Source organism: Cydia fagiglandana, chromosome 4 (assembly GCF_963556715.1).
Source record: "Cydia fagiglandana chromosome 4, ilCydFagi1.1, whole genome shotgun sequence".
In the NCBI taxonomy this organism is placed as follows: domain Eukaryota; kingdom Metazoa; phylum Arthropoda; class Insecta; order Lepidoptera; family Tortricidae; genus Cydia; species Cydia fagiglandana.
In genome coordinates, this window is record NC_085935.1 from 8290387 (window position 1) to 8307765 (window position 17379).

The following is a 17379-nucleotide window of genomic DNA, read 5'->3' on the forward strand; positions in this document are numbered from 1 at the left end:
CGGTTGTTAAATATATAAGTGTTTATACAAATGCTTCAAATAGCAAAAAAAAAGTATTCGATCATTAGTCAATTGTCTATGACAAGATATTATTCCAGACACAGCTAAAAACTCTTAAGAATGTTGGATAGTAACTTATGGGCGTTTTTAGTAAAACCCTTAACAGTCCGCACCCAATGGTGTCATCCGTCCTGTGAGTTGTCATTTGTCTTCAACTGTCAGTGTTTGTTTTCGGCATTTATTTTTCTTATGTACTCATCGCACTTAACTGCCTTCGAATAATTTATTTCTCATTTGAAAACTTTCTAATATTATGATACATAATGGACGCTGTATTTGATATATGTTATTTAGCAACAGATGGTAACAACATTGAGCCTGATGATATTCCTAAGACAAAGGATTACGTTTGGGTCTTGGGTAAAAAATATAGTGCTATTCAGGGTTCGTATTGAATGACGCCTTTGTTTTTGTTGTCTAGATATATTGTACTAGGATATTTTTAATCTCGTATTTTCTCAATTGATTTATAGACTTGGATCGTATCAGACGAGACATAACATCCATAATATGGTGTACGTATCGAAAAGGGTTTGTACCTATAGGAGATGAAGGACTAACATCAGATAAAGGTTGGGGTTGCATGTTGCGCTGCGGACAAATGGTCCTTGGAGTAGCCCTCGTCAGAATACACTTAGCTTCAGATTGGGTATGGACACCAGAAACAAGGTATGGTAGTGCTTACAAATGCAAATGTAAACTTACAATGTGTTGATTGTGTTTGTTTATTATGTTTATTTCTTACCAGGGATCCTACTTATCTGAAAATAGTTCAAAGATTTGAAGAAAGAAAACAAGCACCATACTCAATCCACCAAGTGGCACTGATGGGGGCATCCGAGGGCAAAGAAGTCGGACAGTGGTTTGGCCCAAACACTGTAGCACAAGTTCTGAAGTAAGTAGACACTAGATAGTCTATTTGTCTAGTATTTTTTAATGAAATTTAAAAGAGAGGAGAACATTCTCAATTTGTCTGTAGTTTTTTGTATATGTATTTTTGTGTATTCAGTAAACTAATTGGATTCCGAATAAATATGTAGAAGTGAAATAAAAGGTTTAATATTGTTTTATATTATTTTAGGAAATTGGTGGTGTATGACAAATGGAGCTCACTCGTGATACATGTGGCTTTAGATAATACTGTTGTTACTGAAGACATATGTAAGTATACTGCATGATTACAGTGTTTCTTTTATTTTTGGCCATTTTTATGTATTGTGTCCTTTTTTGCCACTTTTGTGTTATTTCTACTCAGAATCACAAGCTCTTTCGATCCTAAGGGCCCCCCCCCCCCCACATCTGGCGTCTTTCGAGCGTCGGCGTCTGTCGGCGTCGGTCCAGCGCTATGGAAAATGACGTCGCTGCGCAGTTGCGTCGACGTTGCGTCGACGTCGGCCATACAATTGTAGACGCCGACGCTCGAAAGACGCCAGATGTGGGGGGGGGGGGGGCCTTAATGGGATAAAAAGAGTTTCCCAGAGTTTTTTCCTATTGTGTTACCATTTTGCCATAATACTTTGTATGGTGGTAACAAAAAGGAAAGTTTGAGAAGTGTATGGAAATTTTAGGACACTTTTTTTGTGCTATAAGGGATCATCCATTAATTACGTCACACGAATTTCTAGGTTTTTTGACCCCTCCCCCCCTCCTTGTCACACTTGGTCACATTTTGCAAACCCCTCCCCACCTGGTGTGACGTCACATTTTAGGCAATTTTGTTTTCAACGAAATCAGCAATACTAACTCGTCATTATGTTTTTAATAAAAAAATATTTTTGGTAAAAGAAATATTAGTAATTTTATAACACAAAACCAATTAGGAACAAAAAAAGCCTACTTCCAAAACCTCATTAGTCATTATTTAAATGTACAGGGAATAAAAAAATATAAATTAGTTTTCAGTAACTGATGAATAGTGATGAAGTTAAAATGACGTCACAATGTTTGTGACTCCCCCCTCCCCCATGTCACAACATGTCACATTTTATTGACCCCCTCCCGCCCCCTAAATGTGTGACGTAATTAATGGATGACCCCTAAGGATGAAAAGGACTCGTGATCCTGACTAGAATAACACAAAAGTGCCAAAAAAGGTTACAGTACATAAAAATGGCAAAAAATAAAAGAAACACTCATTTAAGCTAATTACTATGAATTAATGACACATACGACTTAAATATGTAAATGAACAGTAACAATCCTGTTACAATCTTATCAGTTATGACCTTATTATAAACTATACCATGTGTTTGGCAAATGTTATCTTCATAAATGTTACAATTAATGCTTTGCTAACATTTATTCTTATTATATCGCGATATTATAGCCGAAATTCGGGAGAGCACATGTGCTTGCGTACCTGACATATCCAGACTGGTTTTGCTGAAGTACCCTCATCTTTCAATACACTACATGCCTTTCCCTCGGGATAGTTCACTAAAACTATGTTTCACTAATCACTGATAGTTCACTAACACTAAGTTTCACTGTTTATTGGTAGTTCACTAACACTATTCAATTGTCTGTTACAAGGTCCTTACACTCTATCATATATATTTATACTAAATCTAACTGGGTATTATCGTCTACAAGTCTTAGTTTGAATCTTCAGTCTGTTCATAATCAGACTCTGACAGACTCTCATAGGAATCTATGGCTAATCTCTTGGCTTCCATGTTTTGTGGTGATGAAGGTGATCTTACTCGTTTGTTGGTTGGCGGTACGCGTTCTTGGCTCTGATTAAACGTATAATCCTGAGGCCCAGAAATCCCTATGATATCAGCCCACTGTGAGGCCGGTGGAGTAGCATTTAGTTTTACATTAATATCCTCATCGTCATCACTATCTTCACATGTTTTACTCGCCTCCGTGTCATGTATAATTTCAGGACCAGTATTTTCTGATGTATTCTGGCGGATATCTCTCGCCTCTCCCCCATGACCTTGTATCTGATTAATATGTCTTTTCATCAGCTTCCCGTTCCATCTTATTATATACCTACAAATGCCTTGTCTCTTCTCTATGACTCCTTTCAACCAGCGTGGTCCTGAACTGTAATTCCGGAAATACACCGTCTGTCCCATTTGAAATGAACGAACTTCAGTGTTTTCATTCTCGTCACATACTTGCGTTTCCTCTTGGTTCTTGAATATGAGGGGATTAAGGTGGTCAAACTTTGTCCTGAAACGCCTACAATTTAAAAGTTCCGCCGGTGACTTGTCATTAGTACTATTGGGTGTAGTACGCAACCCATACAATATTGTAGGTAATTTTATGTTCCATGGAAGTGTGGACTGTTTCTTTAATTTATTCTTAACCGTCTGAACCGTTCTCTCGGCCTGTCCATTCGACGCTGGATGGTACGGTGGTGTCAAGACTTGTCTTATTCCATTTGTACATAAGAATTCTTTAAACTGATCTGAAATAAAGCTTCTGCCATTATCACTGACCAAGGTGTCTGGTAAACCTTGTTCTGCAAATATGTCCCTTAAAACATTTATTAGCGTTCCTGAGCTCATATCTGGAACGATCTTTACTTCAGGCCATTTTGAATAAGCATCAATCAGGATGAGAAACGTTTTCCCTTGAAATGGCCCTGCATAATCAATATGCAATCTTGACCACGCCTTCTCCGGCCTTATCCACTTATGGCTCACTTGTGCCGGCATATTTCTGTTTTCAGCACAAGTTTCGCATTTATTTACCAAACTTTCAATTTGTTTGTCTATAGCTGGCCACCAAAAATAACTTCGTGCTATGGCTTTTGTTATCACTATCCCGTCATGATTTGAGTGTAACTCCTGTAGGATATATGGCCGCATTTTGTCCGGTATAATCACCCGATTACCCCACAGAATGCAATTTTTATATTCTGAAATTTCGTTACGTTTCTGCCAGTACACCTTATATTCCGCATCCACTTTGCTAGTGTCGTGAATAAAAAATAATTTAAAGTATGGTGAAAAAAATAATAATGTTTTAAATGTTTAAATAATTAATAGGAAAAATGCCTCGGATAAGATCCGCAGTAAAACATTGGACTATTGGAGTACAAGGGTCCTCTTGTTATTCTAACCTGGTTAATGGGGATACTTGGTAGGATATTGAAAAGATAAAACCAAATATCTGACATGCAATTTAATATACTCCGCTAACTTACAAGGCACTCCGCCTTAGGGCGGGCGCTACTCAAAATACAATCTGTTTTTATAAACCGTTGGCGGTTATGGGGTGACACTATAGTAAACCTTAATCTACGATCGCGAGACGGGCGAAACGCGGAGTTTTGGCCAAAACCTAAAACGAAAGTCTAGTGCACTCACGGATACCGGGTGTAGCTTTCATCCTGGAACTTAGTGTAGCAGACAGATCGACGTAGATCAGCGGCGGGCGTTCATCGAGCCCCAGCTGTGACAAGCTAAGGCGAGAACAACCCGCGGCGCTCGGAGTTTTACGGGAAGGACCCGCACGAAGACACCTTGGAGTCGTCGGACGGCAGCATAGCCATCCGACACACGGCCTGCAAGTCGAGGCCGCGTCCTACGGCGTAGAAGCAGCGTCAACATGACGCTCAGCAAAATCGGGGACGCGCAACAGCGCGCCAGGGAACACGATCACCAACCGTGCTCATGTCCATCGGCGACACGGGACGCACTAAGTAAATCACGCGCACAATTCACGCACAGCGATATACGCACTTTACAAATCGGTCTCCCACCAGCCGGACCAGGCGGCGGAAGGAGACGAGGCAATTCCTCTTAATCTTTAATTAGAAACGATCCACATGCTAGCGTATTCCCATTCCAAGTCCAAGTGAAGTGACAGTGACAGTTCGAAATCTTCCCCTACCGGACACGTTGCGTTTCGATTCACATCAACACATTAAACGTCAAACCAACTTAAATCTTTTCTAAATCAAATGGTTCTCGAAAAATATCAATGCTCATTAATACTTGTAATATTTTAAGTGGTTAATAATAATTACTAATAATTATACTTTTTATTACTGTTTTCTACTTTGTTTCCTTTGGAATATATCCTTGCTTATGCCTGAACAAAACGCCTATATTCTTAGCTGTCACCGGGCTGTCACGCTTACGACTACCCAACGAAAGTCTTTTTTATGTTTTTATATAATTTCATAAATGATTCTAAAATACAAATTAAATTAGGATGTGACCTACTTGGGCAGTTAGAGTGGATCACGACGATCATTTTGATATGCGTGAAGCCAGGTTTGGTTCAACAATCTCTGCACAATCTGGGTGACAAGTTCCGTTCGAGTGGCATACTCTTTGGACTTGTTTCTTCGAAACCAGTTAGCCAGGAGGCAGGATATGCTAATCAACCTACAGCTGAGAAGGTACATTACAGTTTTACATAAGTGTCATACTCCGGTGTATGTTATTCTGTCGACAATGCGACACTAATGTTGTATAGGTCACGTTGTATGAAAAAGTATGTATTTATCATAGGCAAATATGTAGCATCGCTACAATATCCCCTCTCTCGGCAAAGAGGTTAAGCACCGGTTAACCGAGGCAGCCGGGGTAACCGGAAAAAAAAAATTTACCGGGTACCTACTCAACGAGTCCATTAGGACATTAATTTTGCATAGAGATATACATATTCGTTTAACATTAAGCTTAGAACCGTATTTACTGAGTATGCTAGCCGTCATTAAAACTTAATTTACCTATGTCCATCTCTGGGACTAAATTTTATTTCTAAATTTTAACTCTATTAGAAATCACAGTGCGTGGCCACTACGCTGTAGTTTCTGCAACCTAACTAAAAATGTTTTTTTAATTCAAGTAATCCTATATTGACTGGTCTAGCCACTATTCAACATAAATAATAATAAGCTAACTCCCTATTCTAAGATTCACTAAAGTATTTAAATCCAATTTAAATATTAAGTATTTTCAACTATATTTATAAATTCTTACTATTTAGTATATTACAAGTAGTCATATACATAATGCAATACTAATTATTAAGTTTTAATATGGCATGCCCTACTATGTGCATGCCTATGACTACAAAATTAAATTACTAGTACCTTAATGTAATGTGGTGACTAGTTGCTAATTTATATCTACAAATAATATTAATAATAGTGGAGGCTAACTTGTGGCTCACACTCAAGTCAAATCCCAATGTGTAGCCAGCGGGCTTACACTAAGTGAAAAAAAAACTTAGTTTTCTTTTTCATGTCTAAGTCAGTGAATTATATCCAATATAATTACATCACCCTGGACCCTTAGGGTGTGTAGTCACAAAAAAATTTGGTTTCCCTAGAAACGCTTGAAAAAAATCTTGACCAAATGAGTCAAGGAGGTACGCGTACTCAAAAAAATGGGTTGTTACCTGAGTTCACCCAAATAAAAAATAAGTTACTAACTTGAAAATACACCTTGCAAAATATAACATTGAGCATAATGTCACTGAACCAATGCTTTAAAATTAAATGGTAACTGATTTTTTCCAGATTACCTTAACTACAAAGCGGTTTGCTCTAGCAGTCGGAAATTCGGAGGTTATGTGACGAATCAGGAATACTACTCCAAATGGAATGCAGCATGCCGTTCAACAACATGTCCCTACCTTTAGCAAATACAAATGGTGCATGTTTCAGCAGAACTTTAAAAAATGCTATGCTAAGATAGCCGAAATTGAGGTTGATTCTAAGACCAATTTCCTCAAATTTAAAAAAAAAAAACAAAAACAAATAATATGAACATTTAAGTTCTATAAAATAGTTCTGTTTAGAACCGAATAAGTCAAAAACGAAAAAATTTAGAGTGTCTCGTCTATCATACTAAGTCACCGGAATGAAAAGTTTGAGTTGGTTTGAGAAATAAAAATGAATAAATATTTTAATACTTTTGAAATGGGTGGGTCGGGCGGGTGGGTGTCTAACGCGGCACCCCATGGTCGCGTATTAAACAATGAGGCATTAGGCATGGGTAGGGGTGAGTAGATAAGGTATCCCCCCCTCCTACTTCATGAAATTCCTCTCCTTCCCCGTCCGGCATGTCGGTAGAAAAAATGGTTTGCTTGTGTCAGGGTATGTAATAAAGTATAATAAATTGGTAACACTTCACTTTATACAGGAAGTGTTAAAATAAATTACCTACCTCTCAAATGGAGCATGGTGAAAAAATAATATGTGGCTGAGCGCTATGCTAATTAGTCATAGTGTAGCCTAATAATAATTGTAATAATTGATGAATTTGCTACCCTGTCACAAGTAAACTCACTAATTAATTAATATTATATTTTTAAAACAAATAATTTCACTCAATTTTTTAAATATTAAGTTTTTTTAAATGACAAAAATTTTATAAATTTATGTTATCACTCTCCCAAGCTCACAGTAACCAGGCTATATATTGAATTTAAGCTTTGTTCGGGCGCCATTGTCGTGAATAAAAAATAATTAGATTTAAAGTAGTGCTGGCACTGTGGTGAATAAAAAATAATAATGTTTTAAATGTTTAAATAATTAATAGGAAAAATGCCTCGGATAAGATCCGCAGTAAAACATTGGACTATTGGAGTACAAGGGTCCTCTTGTTATTCTAACCTGGTTAATGGGGATACTTGGTAGGATATTGAAAAGATAAAACCAAATATCTGACATGCAATTTAATATACTCCGCTAACTTACAAGGCACTCCGCCTTAGGGCGGGCGCTACTCAAAATACAATCTGTTTTTATAAACCGTTGGCGGTTATGGGGTGACACTATAGTAAACCTTAATCTACGATCGCGAGACGGGCGAAACGCGGAGTTTTGGCCAAAACCTAAAACGAAAGTCTAGTGCACTCACGGATACCGGGTGTAGCTTTCATCCTGGAACTTAGTGTAGCAGACAGATCGACGTAGATCAGCGGCGGGCGTTCATCGAGCCCCAGCTGTGACAAGCTAAGGCGAGAACAACCCGCGGCGCTCGGAGTTTTACGGGAAGGACCCGCACGAAGACACCTTGGAGTCGTCGGACGGCAGCATAGCCATCCGACACACGGCCTGCAAGTCGAGGCCGCGTCCTACGGCGTAGAAGCAGCGTCAACATGACGCTCAGCAAAATCGGGGACGCGCAACAGCGCGCCAGGGAACACGATCACCAACCGTGCTCATGTCCATCGGCGACACGGGACGCACTAAGTAAATCACGCGCACAATTCACGCACAGCGATATACGCACTTTACAAATCGGTCTCCCACCAGCCGGACCAGGCGGCGGAAGGAGACGAGGCAATTCCTCTTAATCTTTAATTAGAAACCATCCACATGCTAGCGTATTCCCATTCCAAGTCCAAGTGAAGTGACAGTGACAGTTCGAAATCTTCCCCTACCGGACACGTTGCGTTTCGATTCACATCAACACATTAAACGTCAAACCAACTTAAATCTTTTCTAAATCAAATGGTTCTCGAAAAATATCAATGCTCATTAATACTTGTAATATTTTAAGTGGTTAATAATAATTACTAATAATTATACTTTTTATTACTGTTTTCTACTTTGTTTCCTTTGGAATATATCCTTGCTTATGCCTGAACAAAACGCCTATATTCTTAGCTGTCACCGGGCTGTCACGCTTACGACTACCCAACGAAAGTCTTTTTTATGTTTTTATATAATTTCATAAATGATTCTAAAATACAAATTAAATTAGGATGTGACCTACTTGGGCAGTTAGAGTGGATCACGACGATCATTTTGATATGCGTGAAGCCAGGTTTGGTTCAACAATCTCTGCACAATCTGGGTGACAAGTTCCGTTCGAGTGGCATACTCTTTGGACTTGTTTCTTCGAAACCAGTTAGCCAGGAGGCAGGATATGCTAATCAACCTACAGCTGAGAAGGTACATTACAGTTTTACATAAGTGTCATACTCCGGTGTATGTTATTCTGTCGACAATGCGACACTAATGTTGTATAGGTCACGTTGTATGAAAAAGTATGTATTTATCATAGGCAAATATGTAGCATCGCTACACTAGGCCACCCGTTTCGAATCCAGTATAATACCTTGCTTAGTGTCTTGTCTTTAGTTGTAAGTTTCGCCACTTCACTGGCTGACAGTTCCAGGTCTGATGGAGTTTCTTCTATGAGGAGGACTCCTAAGTATTCTTCTTCAGACGATTGATCACGGGACGGCCACCTGCTTAAAGCATCAGCGTTTCCTAGCTTTTTACCTTCCACATATTGTATGGAGTAATCATAGGAATTCAATAGTAAAGCCCAGCGGAGCATTCTTGGAGATATAACATTAGGGATGGGCTTTTTCGGTTCAAACAATCCCAGCAACGGTTTATGATCGGTTCTGATCGTAATCTTCCGGCCACTAATAAACTGGTGGAATTTCTTAAGACCAAATACTATAGCTGCTGCCTCTTTGTCTATCTGACCATAATTCCTCTCATGAACGTTCATGGTCCTTGAAGCAAACATTACCGGTCTGACAGATCCATCTTCCATCACATGTTCCAGAACAGCGCCCAAGCCAAATTGTGACGCATCACATGACATAATTATCTCTTTATTCACATCATAATGGACTAGAGTGTCAGTACTCGACAACATCTTGCGCAACTTTTCAAATGCCTTCTGATGCTGCATATTCCACTGCCATTTCACATCTTTATTTAACAACTTATACAACGGTTCAGCAATATTAGCTTTGTGTGGTAAAAACCGATCATAAAAATTAAGCAATCCTAAGAATGCCTGGAGCTCTTTTACATTACTTGGGGCCGGTGTACTCTCAATTGCATGTATTTTATCTTCACAAGGATGTATACCACATTCATCAATGAGGAATCCTAAAAATTTCACACTTCTTACTGCAAAATTACACTTTTCCTTGTTTACCCTTAGCCCAGCTTCTTGTAATTTCTTTAAGACCATTTCTAACCTGGAGTTATGCTCAGCAACATTTGTGCCACTTACAACGATATCATCCAGTAATACAGCTATCCCTCTTATTCCTGTAAGCAAGGAAGACATTAGTCTTTGGAAGATGCCTGGGCACGCTTTGACCCCAAAAGCTAAACGTTTCATTTTATAAAGGCCTTTTGGTGTATTTATTGTTAATAGCTGTGCTGTTGCCTCGTCTACACTAACTTGAGTATATGCCCTTTCTAAATCAATTTTACTGAAAATTGTGCCACCTTGTATGGCTGTGAAAGCCTCATCTAGAGTTGGCAGAGGGTATGTATCCGTGTCGGTTACCATATTTACTGTAGACCTATAGTCACCACAGAGCCTTACATTACCATTCGGTTTCAGAACTGGTACTATCGGGGTGGCCCACTCAGAGTGTGCAATTGGCTCCAAAACTCCTTCCTCTACCAGTCTATCTATTTCCTTTATTACTCTTTCTCTCAAAGCAAATGGAATGGGTCTACTTTTCAAAAACTTAGGCACTGCTCCTTCTCTCGGTGTAATCTTGACTAATGGGCCTTTATACTTTCCCAAACCTTCCTGGAAAACATCACTATATTTCTGTAGGAGCCCTTTAATTTCCTCGCTGTTTATTTTCAGATGCATTACTCCTTGAACCCGTATTCCGAATGGTTGAAACCAATTTCGCCCTAAGAGGCTGGGTCCATTACCTCTGGCTATATAGATCATAAGGTCATTTTGTAACCCCTTAAACGAAGCTCGCACTTTAGTTTTTCCTAATATCTTCAATTGGTTTTCTGTCCATGTAATTAATGCAATATCATCTTTCTGTAACACAGGTACTTTTCCCTTCCAAATGAGTCTGGCTGTCACATCAGAAATTAGAGTAAACGCACATCCCGTGTCAACTTCCATGTCAATAATAGAATCATCAATTGACACCTTTACCATATAAGGGTCAACTTTATTTTCTCTCACGTTGTTCACATTTGCATACAACCCATTACAATTTGATTTATGTCCACCATCCTGTTTATTCTTGCTAAGACACACTGCCTCAATGTGCCCCGTTCTGCCACATGCATTACATTTACTCCAACGGAATCTGCACTCCCCTCTATGCTGCCTACCACACCTGTAGCATGGTTTATTCTGTTTATCAATCTTTTTGTTAGTGATCTTGTTTACTTCCATGGGTTCATCGACCTCCACATTTGGTTTAGATGGTCCTGGCACTACAATAATACTGGAATCAAATGTGGCACTCTCATGTGAAAATGCTATCTCAGTTGCTTGAGTAAATGTCAGCTTCTCACACTGTAACAGTTTCCTTTGAACCTCTTTGCTCCTAATACCACAGACCAGCCGATCACGTAAAGTTCGGTCCAAGTCAGTAAAATTGCAATGAATACTCATTTTCCTTAAATTTGCCACATAATCTCTGATCTTCTCCCCCTCTTCTTGATTTCTTGAGTGAAATTTAAAAGATTCTACAATCTCATTAGGTGTGGGGTGGAAATGAGCCTTTAAAAATTCCAAAATTTGTTTATAGGTTATGTTCTCTATACTAGTTGGAGATGACAAAGAAACTATTAAATCAAATAGTTGAGAGCCACATACCGCCAACAAATTCGCCTTTTTCTTATCTGCATCCACAATATCATTTGCACTTAAACAGAATTCAAACCTTGTGATGTAGTTTTCCCAGCACCCATGACCCATATCAAATTCACCAAATTTAATACCCATTTTTCGCACTTTGCACTCACAACTTCACAAAAACTCACTAACACAGCCTAATACACGCTTTTACTACCGATTTGTCTCGTCGCCACTATTATATCGCGATATTATAGCCGAAATTCGGGAGAGCACATGTGCTTGCGTACCTGACATATCCAGACTGGTTTTGCTGAAGTACCCTCATCTTTCAATACACTACAATTCTAAAATTTTAAGTAATTGGAAGTAAGTGTAAGTTTATATGAATATAATGCACATAAACATAATATTTAAATAGGTTTGTTTCGAATAAAAATCATAATTATATTTCATTACAAATCAGTATCTGTACTGTATAAAACAGCACACTTCTGTTAATTTTTTTATTTTTTCTAACAATTCTAACTTTATAATCAATATTGATAGAGAGTCAATATTTACAAAGACTTATTACATTGTACAAGTTCTTTTTCTTACTTTTTATTAGTGTCCAATATATTGTTGTATATTGCTCATTTTCAATCTATTTAACTAGAATTTGTAATTAAATTTCACATGAAAACCATCATCGCAAAGATACATTTTTTTATTAGTATTTAAGTATTGATATTGAATTACTGTTGCAGTACAACAATGTGTAGTCAAGAATGACAGAGGGGACTGCTCGAGCTCTCCGGACAGTGTAGTAACCGACTGGATGCCTTTGTTATTGATTGTGCCTCTAAGACTTGGCCTAAGTGAAATAAACCCAGTTTACATTGAAGGACTGAAGGTAGGTTCTGTGCAAATGAAAAATGGGTTAAACTCTTGGAGGTTTTTTTACAATTAAAAATATAACTGTAGTCTGTAATCTCCCAACTATGATCCAAATATGGTTCATGATTAAAATGTCTCCAGAAAATATTATATATTATACTGGAATCAGTTATGTAACGCTGCCATACATGACCCAAAATTTTTTTATTAAGCTATGAGCTTCATCACATCTGATATTTGAGTAATTCTAAGCATTTCTAGCCTGAAGTGGGGGGGAGGGTGGGGTACAAAGACGGCCGCCACCCGTCATCTTAAAAAAAATCTATTCTGATCCTGGTGGGTACTAGGGCAAGTTTGGTATCATTTTCGTATAAACCAAAGACGTAGAATTCATTGCTGATATTTGTTTTTTTCAGTTTCATAGTAATTTTACAAGAAAAACGTAAAAAGGTGAAAAATTTGGTTGGAGATTTTTGCTACGCGGAGCCGAAACTACAAAAGATAGAAAGTTGAAATTTGCACACTAGATTACATTTACACAGTGTACAAAAGATAAGAAGCGATTTTGAGAAATTCAACCCCTAAGAGGGTTAAAAAGGGGATGAAAGTTTGTTGGGTTCAAGTTTTATTTTAAGCTAGGAATTTGTAACTTCGTAGAACGATATATTATTAAAATACAAGAAAACTAATTTCAGCGTTTTTGAAAATTCATCCCCTAAGGTGGCGAAAAAGGGGTTGAAAGTTTGTATGGACATCAAAAAATTTTTCGAACTCGGGACTTGAATCTTTGTATTTGGGGATATTATTAAAAGACAGGAAAAGTAATTTCAGCGTTTTGTAAAATTCATCCCCTAACAGGGTTAAAAAGGGGTTGAAAGTTTGAATCCATTACAAATCCGAGTAGACACACATTTCTTATTGCCTCCCAGGCTTGAAATGCTTAGAATTACTCAAGGAACATATGTGATGAAGCTCATAGCTTAATAAAAAAAATTTGGGTCAACTTTATAACTGCTTCCGCTATTATAAGAACAATGCTACCAATGTGAGTGATTCCTATTTTCATGTTCAGTTTAAAATGTAAGCTTTTATTTTCAGATATGCTTCCAATCACCACAGTCTATTGGTGTGATAGGTGGCAAACCCAACCAAGCTCTGTACCTGATAGGATGTGTGGCAGATGAAGTGATATACTTAGACCCACACACTACCCAGCGCTCAGGACTAGTTGAAGTAAGTATGATGCATCACCTTGTTTTGATTTGCAATTTTATTTGACTGTGTCAAGATATTTTTTTGTTAGGAAATCGTATAATGTTTCCTTGTTGTTAGGTAGAGGCTTTAGTTTAAATCAGCGGTCGGCAACCAGAGGCCCGCGGGCCACATGCGGCCCGCCAACCTCTCGCTTGCAGGCCACGAGCCTCCCTGGCTATTTTGTTTGTATGTAATACTGACGAACAACAATGTCTGCTAAAGTCACAAATATTACCAAAGTGCGGCCCGCGTCATCTTCGTTAACTTACTATGTGGCCCTTGGCTGCTAAAAGGTTGCCGACCGCTGGTTTAAATGAAGTAGTCGAAAAATAGTTCTGTATAACCTTCCATTTCACTGTTTATCATTTCTAATCATCAGCCACCCAGTGCCACTACTATGACCCTTTACATAACCTCCTAAGACCCAGCCATGCAAATGAATGCTAATGAAATTTGAACCTATAGTCAATGAAATATAGTTCGAATTGAAAATTATTTATATTTCAAAGAACTGATAAGTACTATTAGGACTAAGCCTTAGGAGAATAATAGAATGTTGTGAAACTGAGCAGAATTTATCAAACCTTGAGTATTAACACTCCATTGATCCCCATTGTTACAGTCAGCAGCAGAAGTTGCTAAGCGGGCGAGGTGTTCAAAATGATCTTGACGCGACTTTATTATTAAGAGAATAAGAGCGTGTCAAGGTATTTTTGAACACCTCACCCGCTTAGCAACTTCTGCTGCTGGCTGTACATTAAATGTGTAACAATTTAAATTGTCTTTTTCAGACCAAAATTACTGATGACCAAAAAGAGATGGACTGCTCTTACCACTGCAAATATGCATCGCGTATCCCAATACTTGCAATGGACCCTTCAGTGGCTGTGGTAAATATTTCGTTTACATTATGAGTATGAGTTAGTCACCTATAAAAAAACGAAATATAAAGAAAAAAACCGGCCAACTGCGAGTCGGACTCGCGTTTCTAGGGTTCCGTACATAAGTCCGACTCACGCTTGACTGCACATTTCTAATAAGTTTTCCTGTCATCTATAGGTAAATAACTATATTGTGTAATTTTTGACCCAGTAGTTTCGGAGATAAAGGCGGATGGTCATTTATTGGCTACTTTCTTAAATAACTTCGAACCTATGTATTTTAAAATTATAAAAAAAATAAGTCCATCTTTGGGTTACTAATTTACATATGTGTACCAAATTTCAACTTAATTTGTCCAGTAGTTTTCGAGGAAATAGGCTTTGACACACGGACAGACAGACAGACGCACGAGTGATCCTATAAGGGTTCCGTTTTTTCCTTTTGAGGTACGGAACCCTAAAAAATACATTTTCGCTTTGATGCCAGATTGCATTCATACCTCTAAACCGCCACTACCATTTTTTACTATGAGGGGTCGTCCCTTAATCTTAGTGACCTTGTTGGAAGGTCTGAAGGTATTTTTCTACTCATTGTAAAAAATATGAGATTTTATCTTCCCTCCCATGTTTTACAACACCATCTAGTGAAGTATTTATTGAACGAGTTAATCTTTTTACAAATATTTCAGACATTCGTTTATTTTTCTTTTTACAATTTATACTACTTATTATTTATTTATATAGTTAGTATTCTCACATACTCGAGTTAAAAATATGTATACATATTTTCAGTGTTTCCTGTGTAGAACAAGAAGTGACTTTGATGAATTGTGTGCCACAATACAGCAAAAGCTGATGAAGGAGACTCAACCCCTTTTCGAAATATGTGAGAAGAGGCCGGCACACTGGGGCCCCAGCACTGCTGATATAGATTTACAAAACACGAGCCTATTTACTGGTAAATACGTTTTGATACACTTTTGATACCTGAACTAGATGACTATTCCGGCGCCATACCACAGAAGACATAATAGTACCTACTACCTAACAGAAAGGACACTTCCTACAAACCCGAAGTTTGACAGCGATTCAGGGTCGAATCATGCTATCCCTTTCTAATATATAGCATATAGCACTATCCCTTTCGGCTATTTAGGGTTGTCAAAATTCAAGTAATTATCTTATCTGTGGTCGTGTACGCACAAGGAAGTCAAGTGGTGCCAACCCTAATAATTGCTCGGAGGCCTCGGAGCAATGCTGAGCCTTATGGAGCAGAGTTCGACCGAAGTCAGGAGTGTCTCCCCACTGGCCATACCTAGCGTATGACAATCTAGTTTCATGAAGCCGCAACTGGTTTAGCTGTCGACACTCCACAATATATTTTTCGACTGTATTCGTCTACTATTTTCTCACATTCTTATAGGATATAAGCGCTTGTCATTAAGACCCCAAGAGCCTTGTTTTTTGCTTAAGAAAATACATGTTTATTATTTTCTTTCCAGAATTTGAAGATGTGGACCGTCAATTTGATGATTCAGATGAAGAATTTGAAATTCTATGAGAGGAGTCTGATATACACGTAGAAGAATATAATACTTGGAGTTTTACAACAATAAAATCACAAGGACTTGATATTACTATGGTAGAGTAATAATAGGCTAGTTATATTGTCGCCATCTAGCGTAAGCTTTTTAAGTTTTTATAAACTTAGCTTAGTTCCCAGAAAGCCGCATAATTTATTTGTAATAAACGAATTCATAATTATTTTTTGTGCCTACACGTTATGAAGTTTGGATTAACGTATTGCAGTGCCTTGAAATTTTTCTCTGTAAAATATTTCAAACTTGTCATATGAACTGCCATTCCTTGAAAAGTTGAAACATTTATTTTATAGAACGCATTTCAATGAGGTAAGGTAAACTTTACAGTCCACCCCGCCTCCCCCACTCTTAATGATCCCTTCAACATTATTTTAAGTGGACGTTCAGACGAGACAATCAAATTGACAATTTCATCAGAAATTAAATTGGCGTCAATCTCGTCAAGCACACGTATATAGGGTACACGATTTAATCACCAATTTTAGATTTACGTGCACATTCGAGCGCTCTAAATTTTAATATTACCTCATACGCGCATAGTGTCGAAAATTGGTATTCTTGCGTCCGCACCTTCATTTGATCAGTTATAAGTTATAATCTTATATACAATCGAATCATGTGGGATCGACAAACCAATCCCATTTTTGCGTCCACACTACCTGATTAAGTTGACAAATTAATCAGATTGTGTAAAAAAATTACCCGTCTGAACACCGCTTAAGGCTAAAGTGGTTACTTTCCTGCAAAATAGGGGCCAATGCCTTCTTTAAAGGCTCCTCTTCACGTTGGGCCAACGCCAACGCCAACGAGGGACGCAGCCATGCGGTAGAATGAGATAGCAATATCACTTGCTCCTTCTAACGCATAAATACGTCCCTCGTTGGCGTTGGCCCAACGTGAAGAGGAGCCTAAAGACCTAATCATTGGACAGGCATTTGTATTGAATACTGATGATAACGTGAAATTAATTCAGTTATAGTTTTCTAGTCATGTGTTGAGGTACTGGTACTGTAGATGGAAAACCGAAGCTTTTCTGGATGTTATGTATGTGGAATATTTTTTAGGGCACCAAGCAACTGAAGTTCAGTTCCAAGTGATTATTAAATTTAATAAAGTTGCAGCTTTAAATACAAAGAATTAAGTAAGTAAGAAGCTGGCGAAACAATAAAATATGCACGTACTCATTTT

The 17379-nt window shown here is 38.1% G+C and overlaps 1 protein-coding gene across 1 annotated transcript; it reads left to right on the top strand.

The window, feature by feature from the left end:
- The first annotated feature begins 203 nt into the window (after window positions 1–203).
- Window positions 204–16968, top strand: LOC134663587 (cysteine protease ATG4B). Its single transcript, XM_063519992.1, has 9 exons — window positions 204–444; window positions 534–729; window positions 809–955; window positions 1142–1221; window positions 12326–12471; window positions 13554–13688; window positions 14501–14599; window positions 15383–15548; window positions 16093–16968. Exons 1-9 carry the CDS (start codon window positions 324–326, stop codon window positions 16149–16151), a joined length of 1149 nt encoding a protein of 382 aa, XP_063376062.1. The 5' UTR covers window positions 204–323; the 3' UTR covers window positions 16152–16968.
- Window positions 16969–17379: the final 411 nt, after the last annotated feature.